The sequence below is a fragment of the Aquarana catesbeiana genome, linkage group LG09 (genome assembly GCF_042186555.1).
Source record: "Aquarana catesbeiana isolate 2022-GZ linkage group LG09, ASM4218655v1, whole genome shotgun sequence".
Classification (NCBI taxonomy): Eukaryota; Metazoa; Chordata; class Amphibia; order Anura; family Ranidae; genus Aquarana; species Aquarana catesbeiana.
The window spans coordinates 316,377,830-316,400,316 of record NC_133332.1 but is presented as its reverse complement, the minus strand read 5'-3'; the positions used below and the strand labels follow the sequence as shown (position 1 = coordinate 316,400,316).

At 46.7% G+C, this 22,487-nt stretch overlaps 1 protein-coding gene across 1 annotated transcript; it reads right to left on the bottom strand.

Annotated features, from left to right (window-relative positions):
• Positions 1–711: 711 nt before the first annotated feature.
• TRMT12 (tRNA methyltransferase 12 homolog) lies at positions 712–22,487 on the bottom strand (the record flags this gene model as incomplete). Its single annotated transcript, XM_073600718.1, is given in 8 exon segments — positions 712–5,677; positions 10,994–11,151; positions 16,922–17,031; positions 19,656–19,755; positions 19,758–19,805; positions 20,045–20,243; positions 20,453–20,621; positions 22,413–22,487. Coding segments are annotated over 8 exon segments (1,233 nt in total). The 3' UTR covers positions 712–5,302.

The window sequence follows — 22,487 nt, the reverse complement described above, 5'->3', positions numbered from 1 at the left end:
AGAGGGGACTTATGCCAGATGGAGAGGAGGAGAAGCCAACCGTGCTGCCTGCACCATAAAGCTGCTTGTGCCCCCCTGTTGAACTGATGGAGCTTGGGCCCTATACAGGAGGGCCAGTGTTACCCCCTTATCAGCAGCCCTGCTCAGAGGGGACTTATGCCAGATGGAGAGGAGGAGAAACCAGCTGTGCTGCAGGGAGGGGGAACTGCCTGCACCATAAAGCTGCTCGTGGCCCCCTGTTGAACATATGGGGCTTGGGGCCCCATACAGGAGAGCTAGTGCTATTTACCTATCAGCAGTCCTGCTCAGAGGGGAGGGGGCTTCTGCAAGATGGAGAGGAGGAGAAGCCAACTGTGCTGCCTGCACCATAAAGCTGTGTGTGCCTCCTTGTTGAACCGGTGGGGCTTTGGCCCCATACAGGAGGGGCCACTGCTACCCCATTATCAGCGGCCCCGGTTCCTATTGCGTCTCTAGCAGTTTTTATTTTAAACTAAACTCATGCCAACATGAAGGAAGTGAAGCATTCTAGAGCTTACGGCATCAGTTTATCAATTAAAAAAAAAAAAAAAACCAGCACAGTCGGATGATGCATGACTTTAGTTGAAAATAAAAACCGATAGAGACACAATACGATAATTCACAGTGAATCCAGAATGTAAAAAAAAAAAAGGAACACAGCATTACAATAAGAATGAAACAAGACTGACAGTATTTGACGATTGCTGTGCAAAATATAAATTTAATGCATAACACAAATATGAAAACTTAAGCCCAACAGTCGAGGACGCTATCAAGACACGATCGTGGAGGAATGTGGAGTTGTGCCCGTGACAGCTTCACGTGTTGTCAGCAAAAAACGTGTACAATTATCTGGTGACTACATAGAAAAAAAGTGAATGTGTGTAAGAAAGTGCCATTCATACAGACACACCGATTGGACACCCGTGTAGAAAGTTGTGTTTATATACCGGGGAAGCACAAGGCAGACAGTCAAAGACAGGCGGACGGGTTGCACAGATCTTCACGCGCATCCTGAGCCATGCATTGGTCCCAAACAGATGTGCACTCAAAAGGTACGCGCAACTGGCGCTCCCAGGAATGCGACGAATACCTAAAGAGTTCATCGGAGGCTACAGAACTTCCATGGAGGAAAGAGAGGCTGTTGCCGAGTTATAGACATTTTTACGGTGAACTGTCTTGGGGAATTTTGGAGGGAAAGGACAGTGTTGCCGTCAAGCTGACATTTGGCTAAAAAAAAAAAAACGGCTTTGGTTAGATGACCTACCTGTAATGATGGATGTCCCACGATGTCCAGGATGGTGGATTCTGTAGAGATCTTCACAGCAGGGATGCCCCGTCTTTATCCTGATGCTGAACTTCCGGCGCTGTGCGGGTTAACAGCTTTGGGTCTCCGGGCTCAGCTGCCCTAAAAGGTGATCTGACAGGGACACGCCCCCTTCCTGCACTCTCCTCCAATGAGAAAGGTTCTTTCATTGACTCCACTCCCTGGACTCCCCCCCCCCTCATTTCACAGGCAGTGTAGTCATTAAAATAAAACTTTTCTCTTTGAAGGCAATGGCAGGAGAGGGGCGTGTCCTCGTCTGATCATCTTTAGTGCAGCTGAGCCGGGAGACCCAAAGCTTTTAACCCAAACTGTACCGCAGGAAGAGGACAGGGCAGCCCTGCAGTGAAGATTTCCCTGTCGGATCATGTTTAGTGCAGCTGAGCCTGGAGATGTGACGCTGTTAACCCACACTGTGCCGCAGGAAGAGGACAGGGCAGCGCTGCAGTGAATATTTCCCTGTCGGATCATCTTTAGTGCAGCTGAGCCTGGAGACCCGATACCATTAACCTACACAGCGCCTCAGGAAGAGAACAGGGCAGCCCTGCAGTGAGGATTTTCCCTATCGGATCATCTTTAGTGCAGCTGAGCCTGGAGACCCGAGGCTGTTAACCTACACAGCGCCTCAGGAAGAGGACAGGGCAGTCCTGCAGTGAAGATTTCCCTGTTGGATCATCTTTAGTGCAGCAGAGCCTGGAGATGCGACAATGTTAACCCATACTGTGCCGCAGGAAGAGGACAGGGCAGCACTGCAGTGAAGAATACCCTGTCAGATCATCTTTAGTGCAGCTGAGCCCAGACACCCGACGCTGTTAACCCGCACTGCTCTGCAGGAAGAGAACAGGGCAGCCCTGCAGTGAAGATTTCCCAGTCGGATCATCTTTGGTGCAGCTGAGCCCAGAGACCCGACGCTGTTAACCCACACACTGCCTCAGGAAGAGGACAGGGCAGCCCTTCAGTGAATATAGTAGATATGCAAGTGATGGTGCGCTTATTCAACGCTGTAAACTATGCAACACTGAAAACTGTAAATTATCTCCACAATATAAAGTGCAAAGTTGGAAAAAAAAAATTATATCTCTCTCTATATATAATCTATCTATAGATATAGATATCTATATATATATATATATATATATATATATATAGAGAGAGAGAGAGATATATATAAAACAATAAAAGTCCAGATATAGGCAAAGAAAAGTCTAATAATTGTGACAATTCTTTAGATATCCTTCTCACTTGCAGGTACAAATGCAATTCGTGCTTTAACATAAATGTGCAATCACCACCACCATCCACCTTTGAGTGAACTGGCCGCTCATAGCTATCCCTTTGAAGAAGTCACGTGACAAGTGACGCAACGCATCGGGTGGAGCTGGTGACGTCATTTCCGGTATCTCGTACATCGGGAGGAGCTCGCAGCTTGGAGCCATTACTTGCATTTATACAACATATAGAAAGTGTGAGTGTAAAATTCGAATGTTTTAAATAAATCGTATCGTTATGGTATTGCGCAACGAACTCTTCTTATATATATTTGAGCAACATTTTGAGAAATGGTTTTCCAAAGAGAGCGTGTGGCCTTTTATTATCGGAGTTGATTTCCCTGACTGTCAAGGATCTTCCAACACTTTTAAACAAGGCTCGAATAGACCCTGGTGGGTCTTTCTTTGAGGTGAGCGGCCAATTCACTCAAAAAGGTGGAGGATGGTGGTGATTGCACTTTTTTGTTAAAGCGTGAATTTCATTTTTACCTGCAAGTTAGACGGAGATCTGCTTACTTCAAAATCATCACAATTTTTGGACTTTCTATATATATTTATTTTATATATTTATATATATATATATTTTTTTTTTTTTTTGGTGTTGTGGTTTTTCAATTTTGCACTTTATATTCACTTAAGCTGTGGAGATAATATACAGCTTTCAGTTTTATATAGTTTACAATGTTGAATAACCATTACCCCCATTATTTGCATATCTACTAATTATGAGTGTGAGTTCACTTACTGTATGGTAGCAGCTATTCTTGTTCACTTTATTATAATTCACAGTTTGAAGTATAATTGCATAGCAAGCGGCGCACAAGTGTTTTCTATAAATTAGCCCTTCAGTGAAGATTTCCCTGTTGGATCATCTTTAGCGCAGCTGAGCCCGGAGACCCGATACTATTTACCCCACACTGCGCCGCAGGAAGAGGACAGGGCAGTCCTGCAGTGAAGATTTCCCTGTCAGATCATCTTCAGTGCAGCTGAGCCCAGAGACCTAATACCATTAACCCACACTGCACCGCAGGAAGAGGACAGGGCAGCCCTTCAGTGAAGATTTCCCTCTTGGATCATTTTTAGCGCAGCTGAGCCCGGAGACCCGATACTATTAACCCCACACTGCGCCGCAGGAAGAGGACAGGGCAGTCCTGCAGTGAAGATTTCCCTGTCAGATCATCTTCAGTGCAGCTGAGCCCAGAGACCTAATACCATTAACCCACACTGCACCGCAGGAAGAGGACAGGGCAGTCCTGCAGTGAAGATTTCCCTGTCAGATCATCTTCAGTGCAGCTGAGCCCAGAGACCTAATACCATTAACCCACACTGCACCGCAGGAAGAGGACAGGGCAGCCCTTCAGTGAAGATTTCCCTCTTGGATCATTTTTAGCGCAGCTGAGCCCGGAGACCCAATACTATTAACCCACAGTGCTCCGCAGGAAGAGGACAGGGCAACCCTGCAGTGAAGATTTCCCTGTCGGATCATCTTTAGTGCAGCTGAGCCCAGAGACTCGATGCTGTTAACCCGCACTGCGCCGCAGGAAGAGGACAGGGCAGCCCTGCAGTGTAGATTTCCCTGTCGGATTATCTTTAGTGCAGCTGAGCCCAGAGACCCGATGCCGTTAACCCGCACTGCGCTGCAGGAAGAGGAGAGGGCAGCCTCGCAGTGAAGATTTCCCTGTCGGATTATTTTTAGTGCAGCTGAGCCCAGACACCCAAAACTGTTAACCCCACAGTGCCAGAAGTTCAGCAACAGGAAGAGGACGGGGCAGCCCTTCAGTGAAGATTTCCCTGTCGGATTATCTTTGGTGCAGCTGAGCCCAGAGTCCCGACGCTGTTAACCCACACTGTGCCGCAGGAAGAGAACAGGGCAGCCTCGCAGTGAAGATTTCCCAGTCAGATCATCTTTAGTGCAGCTGAGCCCAGAGACCCGTCACTGTTAACCCCACACTGTGCCGCAGGAAGAGGACAGGGCAGCCCTGCAGTGAAGATTTCCCAGTCAGATCATCTTTAGTGCAGCTGAGCCCAGACACCCAAAACTGTTAACCCCACAGTGCCAGAAGTTCAGCAGCAGGAAGGGGACGGGGCAGCCCTTCAGTGAAGATTTCTACAGATTCCAGCAGCCTGAACATGATGGGACATCCTTGATTACAAGTAAGCCACGGAATGAACGTTAAAAAAAAAAAAAAAAAGAGCTAAAATTCTGCTTTGAAGGGAATATTCTAACACATATATTTGTTAAATCTATTTCATCCAGAGGAGGAGGATCTGGAAAATGAGCGACGTCTAAGTGGGAGGACAGTCGGGGAACCAGCCGGTGCGGGCACGTCTGCAGGACTCGATTAGTGGTCTACCACACCCAAAGATGCCGATGGTGAGGGTCCCAGATGGCAGACTGAGGCAAGTAAATATTATTTGGCAAGGGAAGAAAAAAAAAAGGTGCAGATGGGATTGAGGGGGTGGGGGATTAAAAAGTCAGCAGCAAAACTGTTTTCCAATGACTTTTTCAGCAGTGCAAGACATCCTTCCTCTTCAGAGTTTCATATCCAATATCAGCCGGTTCCATGAACATGTCCATGTTATTAGTAACACAAGCCAGCCGATATTATTTTGCATTTTAGAAATAGTTAAGGACACATGGTATTAATAATGATCAATAGAAATGCATAAAACATAGAAAAAAAACCCAACATCACAGGCCTGACAAGGGGCGGCAGTCAAGATCCAAGACTACATGGTCCACGTGAGGAGCATAGGACTTCACTTTCTTCACCTGCAAAATCTTAGTTTGCCATGGGGTACCTTGGAGCTCTGTAAGCATACTCTGGATTTTAATCTCTACTGACTCGGCCCATTTCCTCCAAGCCAACGTCCTCCAACTGCAAAGTTTCTCCTCGGCATCCTCTGCATCCAGTCCTTGCTTGCCGAGAAAGCAGTTGACATTATGGTGGATGTGGAGCACTCCGCCTGATTTCTTCTTCAGGAGTTTACAAGCTATGGGGTAACCACCCTCTGATGTGGGGATCAGGCCCAAATTCACACGGTCAGCCACATCTTCCAACCTCAACTAAAAGGAGATCAATCACAGAATCATAAACACGGCTTTGTATAATGAACACACAATGGAACAAAACGGGTAATGCTAGTTGTTACAGATAGTACTTTTAGTTTTACGTGAATGCACTTCACACCTCAGATCAGCCCCAATCCATGCTCCTTCACACCTCTGATCGGCCCTAATTCATGCTCCTTCACACCTCAGATCAGCTCCAATGCATGCTCCTTCAGATCTCAGATCAGCCCCAATTCATGCTCCTTCACACATCAGATCACCCTCAATTCATGCTCCGTCAGACCTCAGATCAGCCTCAATTCATGCTCCTTCACACCTCACAATTCATCCTCCTTCAGACCTCAGATCAGCCCCAACCCATGTTCCTTCACACCTCAGATCAGCCCCAGTTCATGCTCCTTCAGAGCTCAGATCAGCCCCAACCCATGCTCCTTCAGACCTCAGATCAGCCCCAGTTCATGCTCTCTTTAGACCTCAGATCAGCCTCAATTCATGCTCCTTCACACCTCAGATCAGCCTCAATTCATCCTCCTTTAGACCTCAGATCAGCCCCAACCCATGCTCCTTCACACCTCAGATCAGCCCCAGTTCATGCTCCTTCAGACCTCAGATCAGCCCCAGTTCATGCTCCTTCAGACCTCAGATCAGCCCCAGTTCATGCTCCTTCAGACCTCAGATCAGCCCCAATAAATGCTCCTTCAGACCTCAGATCGACCCCAATTCATGCTCAGTCAGACCTCAGATCGACCCCAATTCATCCTCCTTCAGACCTCAGATCAGCCCCAACCCATGCTCCTTCACACCTCAGATCAGCCCCAGTTCATGCTCCTTCAGACCTCAGATCGACCCCAATTCATGCTCAGTCAGACCTCAGATCGACCCCAATTCATCCTCCTTCAGACCTCAGATCAGCCCCAACCCATGCTCCTTCACACCTCAGATCAGCCCCAGTTCATGCTCCTTCAGACCTCAGATCATCCCCAATTCATGCTCCTTTGGACCTCAGTTCAGCCCCAACCCATGCTCCTTCACACCTCAGATCACCCTCAATTCATGCTCCTTCACACCTCAGATAACCCTCAATTCATGCTCCTTCACACCTCAGATAACCCTCAATTCATGCTCCTTCACACCTCAGATAACCCTCAATTCATGCTCCTTCACACCTCAGATAACCCTCAATTCATGCTCCTTCACACCTCAGATCAGCCTCAATTCATGCTCCTTCAGACCTCAGACCACCCCCAATTCATGCTCCTTCAGACCTCAGATTAGACCCAATGTATGCACTTCAGACTTCAGGTCAGCCCCAATGCATAAACTTCAAACCACAGAGCAGCTTCAGATTACGCACATTAATTTCTCAGATCAGCTCAAATGCATGCACTTCATTTCTCAGAACAGCCCCAATGAATAAACGTCAGACCTCAGGTGAGCTCCAATGCATGCACTTTACACCTCAAATCAGCCCCAATGCATATACTATAGACCTTAGATCAGCCCCAATGCATGCATTTAGAACCTCAGGTAACCTCCAATGCATAAACTTCAGATCTCAAAAAAAAAGAGGGGAAAATGGACGGGACTTTGAAGGCACCAGGAGACACTTAGAATTCAAACAATAAAATTGAATTAAAGAATTTTATTAAACAAACATTAAAATCCATATAAAATTAAAAAACATGATGCAAAACAAAAGTACGCATTATGTCAAAGTAGGCCAAACATGTCAAGCTCCTCAAAACAATACTGCAACACAACAATATCCCTACGCGTTTCAATTATAGCAGTCTTCTTCAGGGAGTTCTTCGGTGAAGACTACACTGAATGTAGACTAAAAAGGCAAATGTCACTCAGAGACACATTCTACAAAGTCAAGTTTAGATATACTCATACCTTCTATGTTTGATGTATATATCTTACACAATGTAAATAGAGAAATCATAAGTCTGGAGCTGGAGTTGGTGTCTACTGAATTCCTTGGAACTGGCGTTGGTGTCTACTGATCATTTCTCTATTGACATTGTGTAAGATATACTCATACCTTCTATGTTTGATGAAGATGAGCTGAAGATGATTTGTATAAGTACAGAACATAGCCTTTGGGCATTCCCCGGCTAATACAGATAACACAAACTGCAAAATAATACAACTTATCAAGTACAAAGAACAAAAACATTCCATACACCGCGCTCGGCTGTTCTAATAATTTATTTCAAGGATTAAGGAATTACAAAAGGAGATTCCTGCTCTCTCTCAACCAACAGAATGATACAGGAGAACATTTACTCAAAGTTGGATTCATACCCGAATCTAATGAAGCGTGAGTCACTGCAAAGGAGTAAAACTGTGTATATATATATATATATATATATATATATATATATCTATCTATCTTAGGCTAACCCATATCAGGGGTGAATAGATTCAGTCCATGGACTCCTGATCGTTAGCTGTATAGTCCGAGTCTGTCCACAAGTGCCAGACCTTCTCAAATTTTTTAGGGCAACCCAGAGACAAATAGGTAGCTTTGTATAGGGGTACAACCCTATTGATTAGACGCTGCCAGAAGGACAAAGTAGGGGCCGTGGCTGATTTCCACTTGAGCACCATCGCCTTCCTGGCATAAAATAATAAGAGACCCAATAAAGTACGCATAGCCCTATTAACAGGCCAAAGAGTCAACTAACCCCAGGAGACAAATTCCAACCTTTACAGGGACATGCATAGTAGTCAGAGTATAAACGAACTGGGTCACCAATAGCTACTAATCTGAGGGCACTCCCAAAAAGATATGGGCAAATCCCGCAGAGTTGCTAGAACACCTCCAACAGCAAGAAGAGGAACTAGGGTAGATACAATGTAGTCTTTGCGGTGTAAAATAAATTCTGTGCACTATTTTAAATTGGATCAACCTGTCTTTAGTCGATATGAATGCTTGGAATGGGATGTCCCAGAGATCCTCCCAGTCTTCATTATCCAATTCCGGCTCCTCCAAGCGCCACAGAGTAAGCAGGGCATCTAGATCCCTCATGAACGGAGGGCAGTAGTGACTTGTAGATCACCGATAGTGGTTTTTTGAGAGTGTCATCCTAAAGGAGAACCTCCAAATCATCCTTGTCTCCAGTCGAAACGGATAGGATTCAAATTGGGATGCGTATGCGTGTCAGAGTTGCAGGAATCGGAAAAAGAACGCATTAGGCAGTGTAAATTTGTTCCTCGACCTTCTGGAGAGGAATATCATTGTTATGGCAGCAGCTAGCTGCCATAACCCCGGTATCCTCTTCTTCAGCGGGCGGTCCGCTTTCAGATAAAAGTGGTCTCTGTAGCGGTTTTACCGCAAGATCGCTTTTATCGGCGGCGGGAGAGGGGGGGCCCCCCCTCCCGCCGCCTACCGGAGCCTTCGGTAGCGATCAGATCCTTCTCCTGGCTTGACCTGGAGATGAGTGAGGGGAAGATGGCCGCCACCCGTCTCCATATCATTGCAGGGCGGAAGCGACGTCAAAACGTCACTTCCCCCCATAGCTCTTAAAAGGGACCTTTTTTTTTTTTTTCAAATGATAAAATAATTTTTTTTTATTTTTTATTTTTTATTTATTTTTTTTTGCATCTTAGTGTAAATATGAGATCTGAGGTCTTTTTGACCCCCAGATCTCATATTTAAGAGGTTTTTCTATTACAAGAGATGTTTACATTCCTTGTAATAGGAATAAAAGTGATACTATTTTTTTTTAAAAAGACAGTGTGAAAAAAAAAAAATAAAAGGTAAAATAAATAAGAAAAAAAAAAAAAATATATATATATATTTTGTTAAACGCGCCCCGTCGCGCTGAGCTCCGCGTGCAGAATCGAACGCATACTTGAGTAGCGTCCGCATATGAAAACGGTGTTCAAACCACACGTGAGGTATCGCCGCGATCATTAGAGCGAGTGCAATAATTCTAGCCCTAGACCTCCTCTGTAACTCAAAACATGCAACCTGTAGAATTTTTTAAACGTCGCCTATACAAGAGTAAAAGTTTGTCGACATTCCATGAGCGGGGCGCAATTTTGAAGCGTGACATGTTGGGTATGAATTTACTCGGTGTAAAATCATCTTTCACAATATGAAAAAAAAAACTTGAGCTAACTTTACTGATGTCTTATTTTCTAATTCAAAAAAGTGTATTTTTTCCAAAAAAAGTGTGCTTGTAAGACCTCTGCGCAAATACGGTGTGACAGAAAGACAGAAAGTATTGCAACGACTGCCATTTTATTTTCTAGGGTGTTAGGGAAAAAATTATATATATATATATATATATATATATATATATATATATATATATATATATATATATATATATATATATATATATATATATATATATATATATATATATATATATAAAATAAATAAAATGTTTGGGGGTTCGAAGTCATTTTCTAGCAAAAAAAAAAAAAAAAAAGTTTTTAACTCGTAAACAACAAATCTCAGAAAGAGGCTCAGTCCTTAAGTGGTTAAATAGTGCACTCCCATCACAAATGTCGGCAAGGTATCTCTTTGGCAGCCCATAGACCGGGGTCCGGTAAGGAATGGAATTCCCGGTAACATGGGATTAAACCAAAGCGGCGTGGATGGGGACCTTTTACCCCTTTGATGTATAGATCTAAACTCTGTAGAATGCGTCTCTGATTGACATTTGTCTTTTAGTGTCTATTCAATGTAGTCCTCAACAAAGAACTCCCTGAAGAAGAATGCTATCGTTGAAACGCGTAGGGAGAGTGTTGTGTTGCAGTATTGTTTTGAGGCACAACATTATGTGCAATTTTTGATCTGGACATGTATGGCCTACTTTGTTGTATGCATCATGTTTTCAATTTTATATGGATTTTAATGTTTGCATTAATAAAGTTCTTGAATTCAATATTATTGTTTGAACTCTAAGTGTCTCCTGGTGCCTTCAAAGTCCCGTCCATTTCCCCCTTTTTTATCTACCAATATTGGGATGTGGCACCTTTTTGACACTTGGATTAGTTTAGGCCTTTCTGATAGAAAATTCGTTTTTCTAAGCTGCAGATCTCAGCAAAGGACCCCTTGCCTTGTCAATCGCTGGTACAGTCTATGGAGAGGGGAAGGGTCACAGCCTCTGTTTTTTAATCTGTGTTCTTACTGGGGAGATCTCCCCTTTCTGTCAGGACAGGAAGTGACGGTAAATTTCTCCAATGGGGATAGGTGCAAAAAACAAAAAACATTTTGGAGGAGACTGAGGAAGGGTTCAACCTGCTAACAGAAGATTTTTTTTTTTTTCCACTGAAATGAATGATGCCTACCTCTCTGTTATCTCCTTCGTGTACTTGGCATCTATGAGAGACTTGGTTGATTTCCAGGTTTTTACGTAAGGCTTCCACAGCATGGGGATTCCACTCGCAGGCGTGAACAAAGGCAGCCTCAGCATGGACCAGGAATGGGAGAGTAAAGTAACCAATACCTAGAATACACAATACAAACACGTCTATATCAAAATATACAGGCACGAGCTGCAGTAGTAGCAGACAAGAGGGTTCCATTGTATCTAGGTCTCCAGCCACCGGCTTCTCCATATCCATCAATTCATTCACGATTGCCACCCAGACAGCCAGAGATGGTGTTGGATCCTCATAGAATAAGTATTATCTGTATTCCGTTGTATGATGGGGTTGCAGGCTGCTGATAGGGTGGTACCAACAATTTTCCTGTAGTGGCCCCGGTGTGGGCAGGACAATTACAGAACGATGCATTGTGTGTGCGCGTGTGTCTCTCCCTCCAGCAGCTGAAAGCCAGTTTCTCCCACTCTCCCTCCCACTGGCTTTTAGCTGCTGGAGAGAGACACACACACACACACAATGCATCGTTCTGTTATTGTCCTCCCTGAGCTGCCCACATCTAAATTCCCCCTTGGGTGGTGGCCCCCCCCCTCGTCCCCCGCAGGAACCGCAGGCTTCCTTCTCCCGCCGGCTGCTGCAGGCGCACAGGTGGGCCCACATCTAAATTCCCCCTTGGGTGGTGGCCCCCACCCTCGTCCCCCGCAGGAACCGCAGGCTTCCTTCTCCCGCCGGCTGCTGCAGGCGCACAGGTGGATGGAGAGTGGGGGAATGGGGCTGGTAAATATGTAAATTTGCCGGCCCATTCCTTTTATGAAATGGACATGGTGAGTGATCGGTACCGATCGCTCCTGTGTCCATTCATAACATAGACTGTGTTTACTACGCTTCAGTTTATGAATGGACAGGAAACTCTGTGTCCTGTTCATTCATCTTCAGAGAACAGCCACAGAGAAAGGGAATTGAGGAATCTGTGTCCTCAATTCCTGTCTCAAAAGGTAAGATTGTCAGGGGACTGTTTAGACTCTGGATTTTACATCCTGTAAAGTCCCATGGTGGCTTCTTCTGTCTTATGTATCTAAATCCAGAGATGGTGTGTCTGGAGATTTCCACTGTCTACAGATAATGTCTGGCATGCCTGATGAAGGGTCACTGCGCAATCCCGAAACGTGGTGGTCATGCATTAAAAAAAAAAAAAAAAAAAAAAAAAAGAGCTTTGCATTGTGAAACAGGTCTGTTGGTGTGCTGGCGGCATATCTAATGGAAAAGGTCGACCCCTATATTGCTACAGGGATCAAATAGTGGCTACTTGAAGCAACAATAAGTCAACACCAGGATATGTATATATATATAAAAACAATTATATTTATTAATTTAAAACTGCTTCAACATGCAACAAATGCATCCATATGCAGGGCTTGTAGCTCATGCACAAGATGTGCACCACCAGGTGCAGCGATAGAACACTGTCCTGGTGGGCACTGTGGTCAGTGAATAATCATCAAACAAAAGGAAAAACCACATAAACCAGAACACATAACAAGACAACAAACAAGTGACACATATATGACACAACCACAACACAGACAGTCCGGACGCCGGCTTGATGCCTTTCACAGTGAGGCTGGATAACAATACCCCAGCGTTATACCATGAATACCCCAATTGGGTCCGGACGACACGCCTACTACTCCCCCATTGGTTACCGTCACGGAGCAGGAGACGAGTGCCGGGGAAACAGAGTGGACGAGCACCCTTACCGGTCCCTTTGCTTCACTGTCATATTGGAGCCACGGCGGAATAATTCCACCAACCCCGCGCCTCCAACGAACGTACAGCTATAAGCAAAGACAGCACCACCATACACAAGCATCAAGGATAACTCCAAAGTGTGGTGAAGGGGATCAAGACATCAACAAAGTGATCCGCGCATGCTGACCGATTGGGTGGTAATGTAGATCCTGCTTCCATTTAACCCCCCTCAGTCTCCACTTGTTACTTTTGCTTATAGACACTTGTCCAACTGTACCTGCGGGTGCAGCATCAGCCCATACCAGCACTAAGGGCACATCATGCCCAGTGACACATGTTTACATCATTGTATGATTAAATAATGGACTGATTGATGTTCCAGCGGGGAGATTGGACTGCCTTGTGTGCTTGAATTAATCAGCTGGTGAACTAAGAGGCAACTACAGCTATCAGCTGTTGCACGCTATATCTTGTGAGGGCCTTTGGGGAGAGCCTCTGGAATCCGTGACAGGGTACAGTCCATTGATTCCAGTCACACTTGGGCGTCAGTACCCCTTACCCAGCAACACATGCTCAATTAGCCCCCGTTCACCAGTATCATCAATAGCCATTAGGTTTTCCTGGGGGAGTCTTCACAGTGACACTGGAAATACCCTAGTCTGATACAACACACGGTGTGTATCCCCATGTCTCCTACCCAATTGGGGTATTCATGGTATAACGCTGGGGTATTGTTATCCAGCCTCACTGTGAAAGGCATCAAGCCGGCGTCCGGACTGTCTGTGTTGTGGTTGTGTCATATATGTGTCACTTGTTTGTTGTCTTGTTATGTGTTCTGGTTTATGTGGTTTTTCCTTTTGTTTGATGATTATTCACTGACCACAGTGCCCACCAGGACAGTGTTCTATCGCTGCACCTGGTGGTGCACATCTTGTGCATGAGCTACAAGCCCTGCATATGGATGCATTTGTTGCATGTTGAAGCAGTTTTAAATTAATAAATATAATTGTTTTTATATACCGTATTTATCGGCGTATAACACGCACTTTTTTCCCCTTAAAATCAGGGGAAAGTCGCAGGTGCGTGTTATACGCCGATCCCCGCCGATCCCGAGCTGTCACATTTTCAAAATCGCGGACCGCGATTTGAAAATGGCGCCGCCGGAGCCGAAGTACACAGAGCCGGTCCTCGGCTCTTTCCGGCGGCTCTCGTTTACTTTCGGCTCCACTCGTAGTCCCGAGCGGAGCTATCCGAACCTACTCGGATAGCTCCGCTCGGGACTACGAGTGGAGCCGAAAGTAAACGAGAGCCGCCGGAAAGAGCCTCTGTGTACTTCGGCGCCGGCGGCGCCATTTTCAAATCGCGGACCGCGATTTTGAAGCCCTGGAAGCAGGGACAGGGGATCCCAGGCTGCACTGGGGCAAGGCTGCACTGGGGAAGGCTGCACTGGGGAAGGCTGCACTGGGGAAGGCTGCACTGACAAGGCTGCACTGACAAGGCTGCACTGGGGAAGGCTGCACTGACAAGGCTGCACTGGGGAAGGCTGCACTGACAAGGCTGCACTGACATGGCTGCACTGACAAGGCTGCACTGGGGAAGGCTGCACTGGGGAAGGCTGCACTGGGGAAGGCTGCACTGACAAGGCTGCACTGGGGAAGGCTGCACTGACAAGGCTGCACTGGGGAAGGCTGCACTGACAAGGCTGCACTGGGGAAGGCTGCACTGACAAGGCTGCACTGACAAGGCTGCACTGGGGAAGGCTGCACTGACAAGGCTGCAATGAAGGGCATTTAAATGTAAGTTTTTTTCCCTTCAACTTCCCTCCTAAAAGTTTTTTTTCCTTAAAATTCCCTCCTAAATTGGGGTGCGTGTTATACGCCGGTGCGTGTTATACGCCGATAAATACGGTATATACATATCCTGGTGTTGACTTACTGTTGCTTCAAGTAGCCACTATTTGATCCCTGTAGCAATATAGGGGTCGACCTTTTCCATTGTATGCTGCGGTTTGTTTGGCTATAGCAACATCACTAGACTTCAGTGAATGGTTATAGGGTATACTATTATTTTAAGTCCCTATCACCGGGTTGTATATAAAGTAGGACCTGGTTTTATTTTCTTCTTTTTGGTTATATATGGCGGCATATCTAGTCCACATTGTGCACCGTGACTAGTCGGGAGTCATTGCAACACATGGCCGATTCCATCATGGTGTGCCAGAGGATCATACTTCACATTACAACACTGACTCCCTCCTAGGATCACTTTAGTGAAGCCCAGTATCTTGAAAAAACCCCATGCTGTGAGCCAAGGCACTCTTTGACACACCCCTATGGTCCCTACAATGACGCTCAACGTCTTTAAACCCCCTCCTCTGAACCCGGGCTCTCTTGGACACACTCCTAAGGCATGTCCCTTTCCTGTGAGACAGGGTTTTCTTGAACATACCTCTAAAGTCGCTCTTATAACGCCCAGTGTTAATCAACCCATTTCTGTGAGCACAGGATCTCTTGAACACACTCCCAGGGTTGCTTCAATAACTCCCGGTGTCTTTAAACACCTTCCTGTGACCCCAAGCTTTCTTGGACAGACCCCAAGGGACATTTCAATGATATCCAGTGTCATTCAACCCATTTCTATGAGCCCAGGTGTTCTTGGACACACCCCTATGGTGGCTTCAATGACTCCCGGTGTCTTTAAACCCTATCCTTTGACCCTAGGCTCTCTTGGGCAAAACCCCAGGGTTACCTCGATGATGTCTTGTGTCATTCAACCAATTTCTGAGCCCAGGTGTTCGTGGACACACCCCTATGGTCTCTTCAATGATACCCAATGTCTTTAAAACCTATCCTGTGTATCCGAGCTCTCTTGGACACACTCCTAAGGCATGTCCCTTTCCTGTGAGCCAGGATTTCTTGGACATACCTCTAGGGTTGCTTTAATAACGCCCAGTGTCATTCAACCCCTTTCTGTGACCCCAGGCTCTCTTGGACAGAACCCTAGGGTCACCCCGATGATGTCTTGTGTCATTCAATCCATTTCTATGAGCCCGGGTGCTCTTGGACACACCCCTATGGTCCCGTCAGTAACTTCCATTGTCTTTAAACCCCTTCCTGTGACCCCAGGATCTCCTGGCCAGAACCCCAGGGTCACTTCAATGATGTCCTGCATCATTCAACCCATTTCTATGACCCCAGGCTCTCGAGCACACCCCCGGGGTTGCTTCAATGACTACCGGTGTCTTTAAACCCCTTCCTGTGACCCCATGCTCCCTTGGACAGAACTCCAGGGTCACTGCAATGATGTCATTCAACCCATTTCTATAAACTTTGGCGCTCTTGGACACACCCCATGGTCCCTTCAATATATCCCAGTGTCTTTAAACTCCTTTCTGTGACCCCAGGATCTTCTGGATAGAACCCCCAGGGTCACTTCAATGATGCCCTTTGTCATTCAACCCATTTCTATGACCCCAGGCTCTCGAGCACACCCCCGGGGTTGCTTCAATGACTCCCGGTGTCTTTAAACCCCTTCCTGTGACCCATGCTCCCTTGGACAGAACTCCAGGGTCACTGCAATGATGTCATTCAACCCATTTCTTTAAGCTTTGGCGCTCTTGGACACACACCTACGGTCCCTTCAATAATTTTTAAAGGTCTTTAAACCCCCATCCTGTGAACCCAAGCTCCCTTGGACACACTCCTAAAGCATTCAAACCATTGAATGCAGTGTCATTCAAACCATTTTGTGAGCCCGGGCTCTCTTAGACAGAAGCCCAGGGTCACTTCAGCTATGCCCTGTGTCATTCAAACCCATTTTCTTTGAGACCAGGTGCTCTTGGACACACCCCTATGGTCCCTTCAGTGACTCCCAATGTCTTTAAACCCCATCTTGTGAACCTGGGCTCTCTTGGACACACTCCTAAAAAAGGTAGCTTCATTGATGCAAAGGGTCAATAAATTCCTTCCTGGTAGTCCTGGCACTAAGACACCCTCCCCATGTTTGCTTTAATGAGTTCCATTGCCATTAGACCAATTTCTTTGAGCTCAGGCTGTCTTAGACACAACGCCTGGGGGTGGGAGGTTTCAGGAAGGGGGCTCAGAGGCTGGAGATGCCCTTTTAGGAAAAAGCTCGTTCATACTTCACCTGCATAGAGATCCACCACTGTCTCCTTGGAACAGCAAAGTGCCGATAGCCTCTGTTTCTCCACAATGTTTCCAGCAGAAAACATGCACTTGGTGACATCAAACGAATACCTGAAGATAGTTAAAGCTGAAGTGTCATGTATGCCTAGAATACCTTTCCTTCCCCCCCTCCCTCCCGATCGACATGCAATTAAAATTTTTTTATTCAAATCATTTAAACATTTCAAGAAATGCCTCACCCAGTGATATCATCAATGGGGCGGTCCGCTAGCTCTTTGCGCTGCGTTTGGTGGGAGGGGCCAGAAGGCTTTTGTAAACGTCACAGCATTCTGCCTCAAACCTTCTTTCAGGAGAATTACATGAAAGAACACATTCATGGCGTTACTTTAGACGTGCATGCTTCTCCCTTTTTTTCCATTTTACAGACAAAAATACAAAAAACAAAAATAACTGGCCGCCTTGCAGGGCGGATTGAACAAACAAACAATCTAAACGACACAACACACACAAAAAAAAAAAAAAAAAAAAAAAAAAGGGAAGGAGGGAGGTGCTGCAGATTTTACCTGTGCAATCTACTCATCAGTTGCTTGAGCATGCACATCTAAAAAAGGGATGCCTGGGATGGGTCCTTTCATATAATGCTCAGAAAAAAAATGATTAACGGCAGAATAATAGCTGTGAGAACTGGGCAACTACAGTACAGATAAGAAGAAGAGGGGACTGATGATGTTCTACTTACCTTATTCTTCGATCCCCCAGGAGACGGCGCCCCTCTATGCGCCGGTGGTAGACTGTCCTGCATTGGTCTTGACGGGCCCTAGACCATCAAAGCGAGGAGAAGAAGGCGCTATGGGGACTGGCCTAGCCACTCGGAGGATTGAGTAAGTAAATCTTCTTTCTTGGCCCCCCTAGACCTAAAATGAGCAGTTAAACCCCCGCAGTTCCAAGTTTCTTGGCGTTGGGCCTCAGCACACTTCCTGTCCTAGGGTGACAACGTTCACTTACTTTTCTCTACGTACAGAGAATCAGCATGGTCTCCCCAAGCCAGGAAGTGTGCCAGGACTACAGAACTCCCCCCCCCCCCACACTCTTTTACAAAACATAGTGGGGGGGGGGGGGTGTTCTGTAGTCCACAGAGAGAACAGGGAACAATGCGACTAAGAAGAATGCATGCCGCACAGTAAGTAATTCACGAGTTATCTGTTATACCTAAAAAAAACAAATGGGAGCAAGAGGGGCGTAGCTACAGGGTCGCAATTGTGACCTGGCCCCATGCTCCAGGGGGCCCATGTGCCCCCCCCACAGCTGAATGGGAAGGGCAGGACATAGAAGAACTGCTCCCCTTCTCTGTTAAGTGGGCAGAGCGGTCCTGAAGAAGGTAAGGCTCTCCTGGGAAGCAGGGGCAGGGCCAGACCCAGTGGATCGGCTCCTTCATTATCTGGGCTCACCTTTGAGGTAGGCGTCTCCCCTTCCCCAGTCTGCACTTCATTGCAGAGCTCTGTGTTGCTCAAGCTGGCACTGTCCTGGGTGCCTGGAAGTCCTCTCCACCAGTAGAATGTGTCATGTGGGTTGCTTGCCGCAGAGCTCTGAGCTGAGAGCGTCTCTCTCTCATACAGCCCAGAGCCTGCACTGACAGTCCCCCCTCCATCGTACGGATGGGAGAGGAGAGAGCTGTCGATCTGCTCCTTCTCCTCCCGCCCCTCTCCTCCTGTGTGCACTGCAGGAAGTGTGAAGCTAAGCAGCTGAATTTGATCATCGGTGCACACAGGAGGAGAGGGGTGGGTGGAGAAGGAGCAGATCGACAGCTCTCTCCTCTCCCATCCGTATGATGAAGGGGGGGGGGGGGGGGGAACGACACTGTCAGTGCAGGCTCTGGGCTGTATGAGAGAGAGAGACGCTCTCAGCTCAGAGTACTGCTGAAGGGCACCAATAGGCGGCATTGATGAGCACTGATAGGTGTCACTAATAGGAAACACTGATGGGCACTGATAGGCAGCACTGATAAGTGGCACTAATAGGAAACACTGATGGGAACTGATAGGCGGCATTGATGAGCACTGATCGGCGGCATTGATAGGCGGCACCGATGAGCGGCATTGACAGGCACCAGTAGGTGGCACCGATGGGCAGCACTGATGGGCACTGAGAGGTGGCATTGATAAGCACTGATAAGCATCACTAATAGGAAACACTGACAGGCGGCACTGATTAACACTGATAAGTGGCACTGATGAGCACTGATAGGCAGCACCGATGAGCGGCACTGACGGGCACCAATAGGCAGCACTAATAGGTGGCACCGATGGGCAGCACTAATGGGTACTGATAGGCGGCACAGAGTGTGCTGGATGCGCACCCCAGGGGGCACAGGGAGACCGGGTTCTGGGAGGATGTCCACGGACGCCCTCCCAGAACTGAAAAGCCGGGGCTCGGATGGAAGGAGGGGGGGGGGGGTCAGGGAGGCCCTTCAGAGTTTCTTGCACCGGGGCCCTCAAGGTTCTAGTTACGCCTCTGGGGAGCAAATATCCTTCCATCCCACCAGCACACCTGCATGCCCAACGTGCACCACCACCCTTGCCCCCCGACTGCCAAAACAATGCCAGTAGGCCCCCCCCCCCCCCCCCCCCCAACTGTCCCCCACCTCATCTGCCACTATCCCGTCACCCCCTGCCCTCACCGCTAACCCCACTTTGCTTGTAAACTTTATATTCATTTTGTTTTGTTATATTACCTACCTGATGCCATTATCCACATGCTCCACCCATCCATCGTCCCCAAGCAGCATGGTCACATTCGGAGTCCTCCAGCCATCATTTTGTATGCGACCCTGCTTGCCACGCGTTTCACTCCAAGAGAACTCGCTACTTGCATCCAAAGCTCCGTACCTATAAATAGAAATATAGAGATACCCTAAGGCATTGATGGCGAACCTTGGCACCCCAGATGTTTTGGAGCTACATTTCCCATGATGCCTATGCACGCTGCAGTGTAGTTGAGCATCATGGGAAAATGTAGTTCAAAAACATCTGGAGTGCCGAGGTTCGCCATCACTGCCCCAAGGCAAGATGTTCACATTTCTGATTGGTTACAACGCTCACTGGCAGGATACAGGCCCGGCACCTACCCAGCTGTTTCCATAAAGGATCACAAAAGCAGTCTCCGCTGAGCAAGACTAAGTCGCCGTGTCGCTGCCACGAATGAGGGAGGTCGTGCTCCAGGTTCCTCCTCCAGAGGATGCCACGGTGCTCCAACAGCTCACATAGGTCGGTACGTAACTTCTGGGCCGGTGACTGAACCCTGGCACGTTTGGAGAGTACAGGGTTCTAGAAGGCAAAAAAGAAACACACATAACAGGTGAAGGTAGGAAGGTGAGAACATGTCACATGATAGAGAACTTACCTCTGAGTTTTTCGGAGAGTGTACACCGCGCTGCCCATGCACCGCAAGCAAAGTACATGGCATGTAGCCTATGCATTGCAGCTTAGCAAATGGCGCCGATCGTATAATAGTACCATAGCATTCAAGTATTCACCTTGATCAACGTTTCCCTACAAGAGCTTCCAGGGGCCACGGCTTCCATGAGCTCTCTCAGGACAGACACACTGATCTTCTCTTTAAGCACTGGAAGGGCCACCGTACCATCATCCAGCTTCTGTGCGCGGTAGCGTGCATCTAATATTCCCGCATTCTGTAAGTATTCTCTGCAAAAAAAAAAAAAACACAAAATTAGGGCATTGGGTGGATTTCTCAAGTCACTGGTCTCCAACCTCTATATAGAAAATCTTTGCAGCCACTTCCTGTCTACTAAATGCACTTGCTCCAGCATTGGCTCCATGGAGATGGAGGGGGGGGGCTGTTTTTTTTTTTTTGTTTTGTTTTTTGCGCTATAAACAAAAAAAGAGCGACAATTTGAAAAAAACAAAAAAAAACAATATTTTTTCCTTTTTGCTATAATAAATATCCCAAATAAATAAAAAAAAAAAAAAAAAAAAAAAAAGATTTCTTCATCAGTTTAGGCCAATGTGTATTCTTCTACATATTTTTGGTAAAAAATATGATATATATATATATATATATATATATATATATATATATATATATATCTCTCTCTCTCTACCTATAGATCTATATCTATAGATCTATATCTATAGATATAGAGAGATCTATCTATCTATCTATCTCTCTCTCTATATCTCTATATATCTATCTATCTATAGATTTATGGCACTTTTATTATTTTACTAGTAATAGCTGCGATCTGCGATTTTTAGCGGGACTGCTATGGCTCTTAAAAAGGAGCCGACGTACACCTACGGCGATTTGTGGGAACGATCTGACCCGCCGCAGTGTAATGACAGTGGCTGGTCGGCAAGTGGTTAAATACGGGCACTTTCACCCCCTTCCTGCCCAGGTGCCATTTTCAGCTTTCAGCGCTCTCACACTTTGAATGACAATTGCGCGGTCATGCAACGCTGTACCCATATGCTATTTTTATCATTTTTTTCACACAAATAAAGCTTTCTTTTGGGGGTATATAATCACCACTGGGGCTTTTTTTTTTTTTTTTTTTTTTTTAGCAAAAAAATAAAAAGACAGAAAATGTGGAGGGAAAAAAAAAAAAAACACGTTTTTCTTCGTTTCTGTTATAAAATTTTGCAAATAAATTACAAACAACGGCCTCCTCAAACTCTTCATAGAGCAATATACTGTTTGCTTCTGGATCAGCATTGTCAGTAACTGGAAAAGCATAATCGGCAGAAAGCCTCTCCTGCCCCTGATAAAAGTGATCTCACAGCAAATACACCATGGAGACCACTTTTATCCGAAAGAGGACCGTCCGCCGTTGAAGAGGATACCGGGGTTATGGCGGCTACCTGCTGCCATAACAACGGTATTCCACTTCAACCAGCCGGCATAAAACGACTGCGGGCGGTCCGCAAGTGGTTAAGGAGCGGGTGGCCGCTGCATCCTTAACAACCGATAAGTCATCAGCTGCCGGCGGGGTTAATTTCCGGCAAAAATAATTGCGGAAATGAAAATTCAGAAAGAAAAACGGCACCAATCCATACCAAACTCTTATCCGAGCATGCAGCCTGGCAGGTCAGGAGAAGGGGGGGTACAAGCGAGCGCCCCTTCCCCCCTCCTCAACCATACCAGGCCACATGCCCTCAACATGGGGGGGGGGGGGATGCTTTGGGGTTCCAGATTCCGATAAGCCCCCCAGCTCGCAGACCACCACAACCACCGGCCAGGGTTGTGGGAAGAGGCCCTTGTGCCCATCAACATGGGGAGAAGGTGCTTTGGGGGAGGGGGGGGGTTGACCATAGAGCCCCCCTGCCCCACAAGCACCCCTACGGTTTCAAATTCAATGGAAATCTTACATCTCTAGTCTGGACTAAAGATCAGTAGCTGACAGGACCGCTGTGATCATTCAAAAAAAAAAAAAAAAAACATTTCTCAGGCATCCTGCTCATCCACGTCGGGGAGCGTACCTGTATTTCTGAGAGAAGGTGGAATGTGTGAGAAGCGCTGGGACGTCAGGAAATCGATCGTCGTCCAGTTCCATT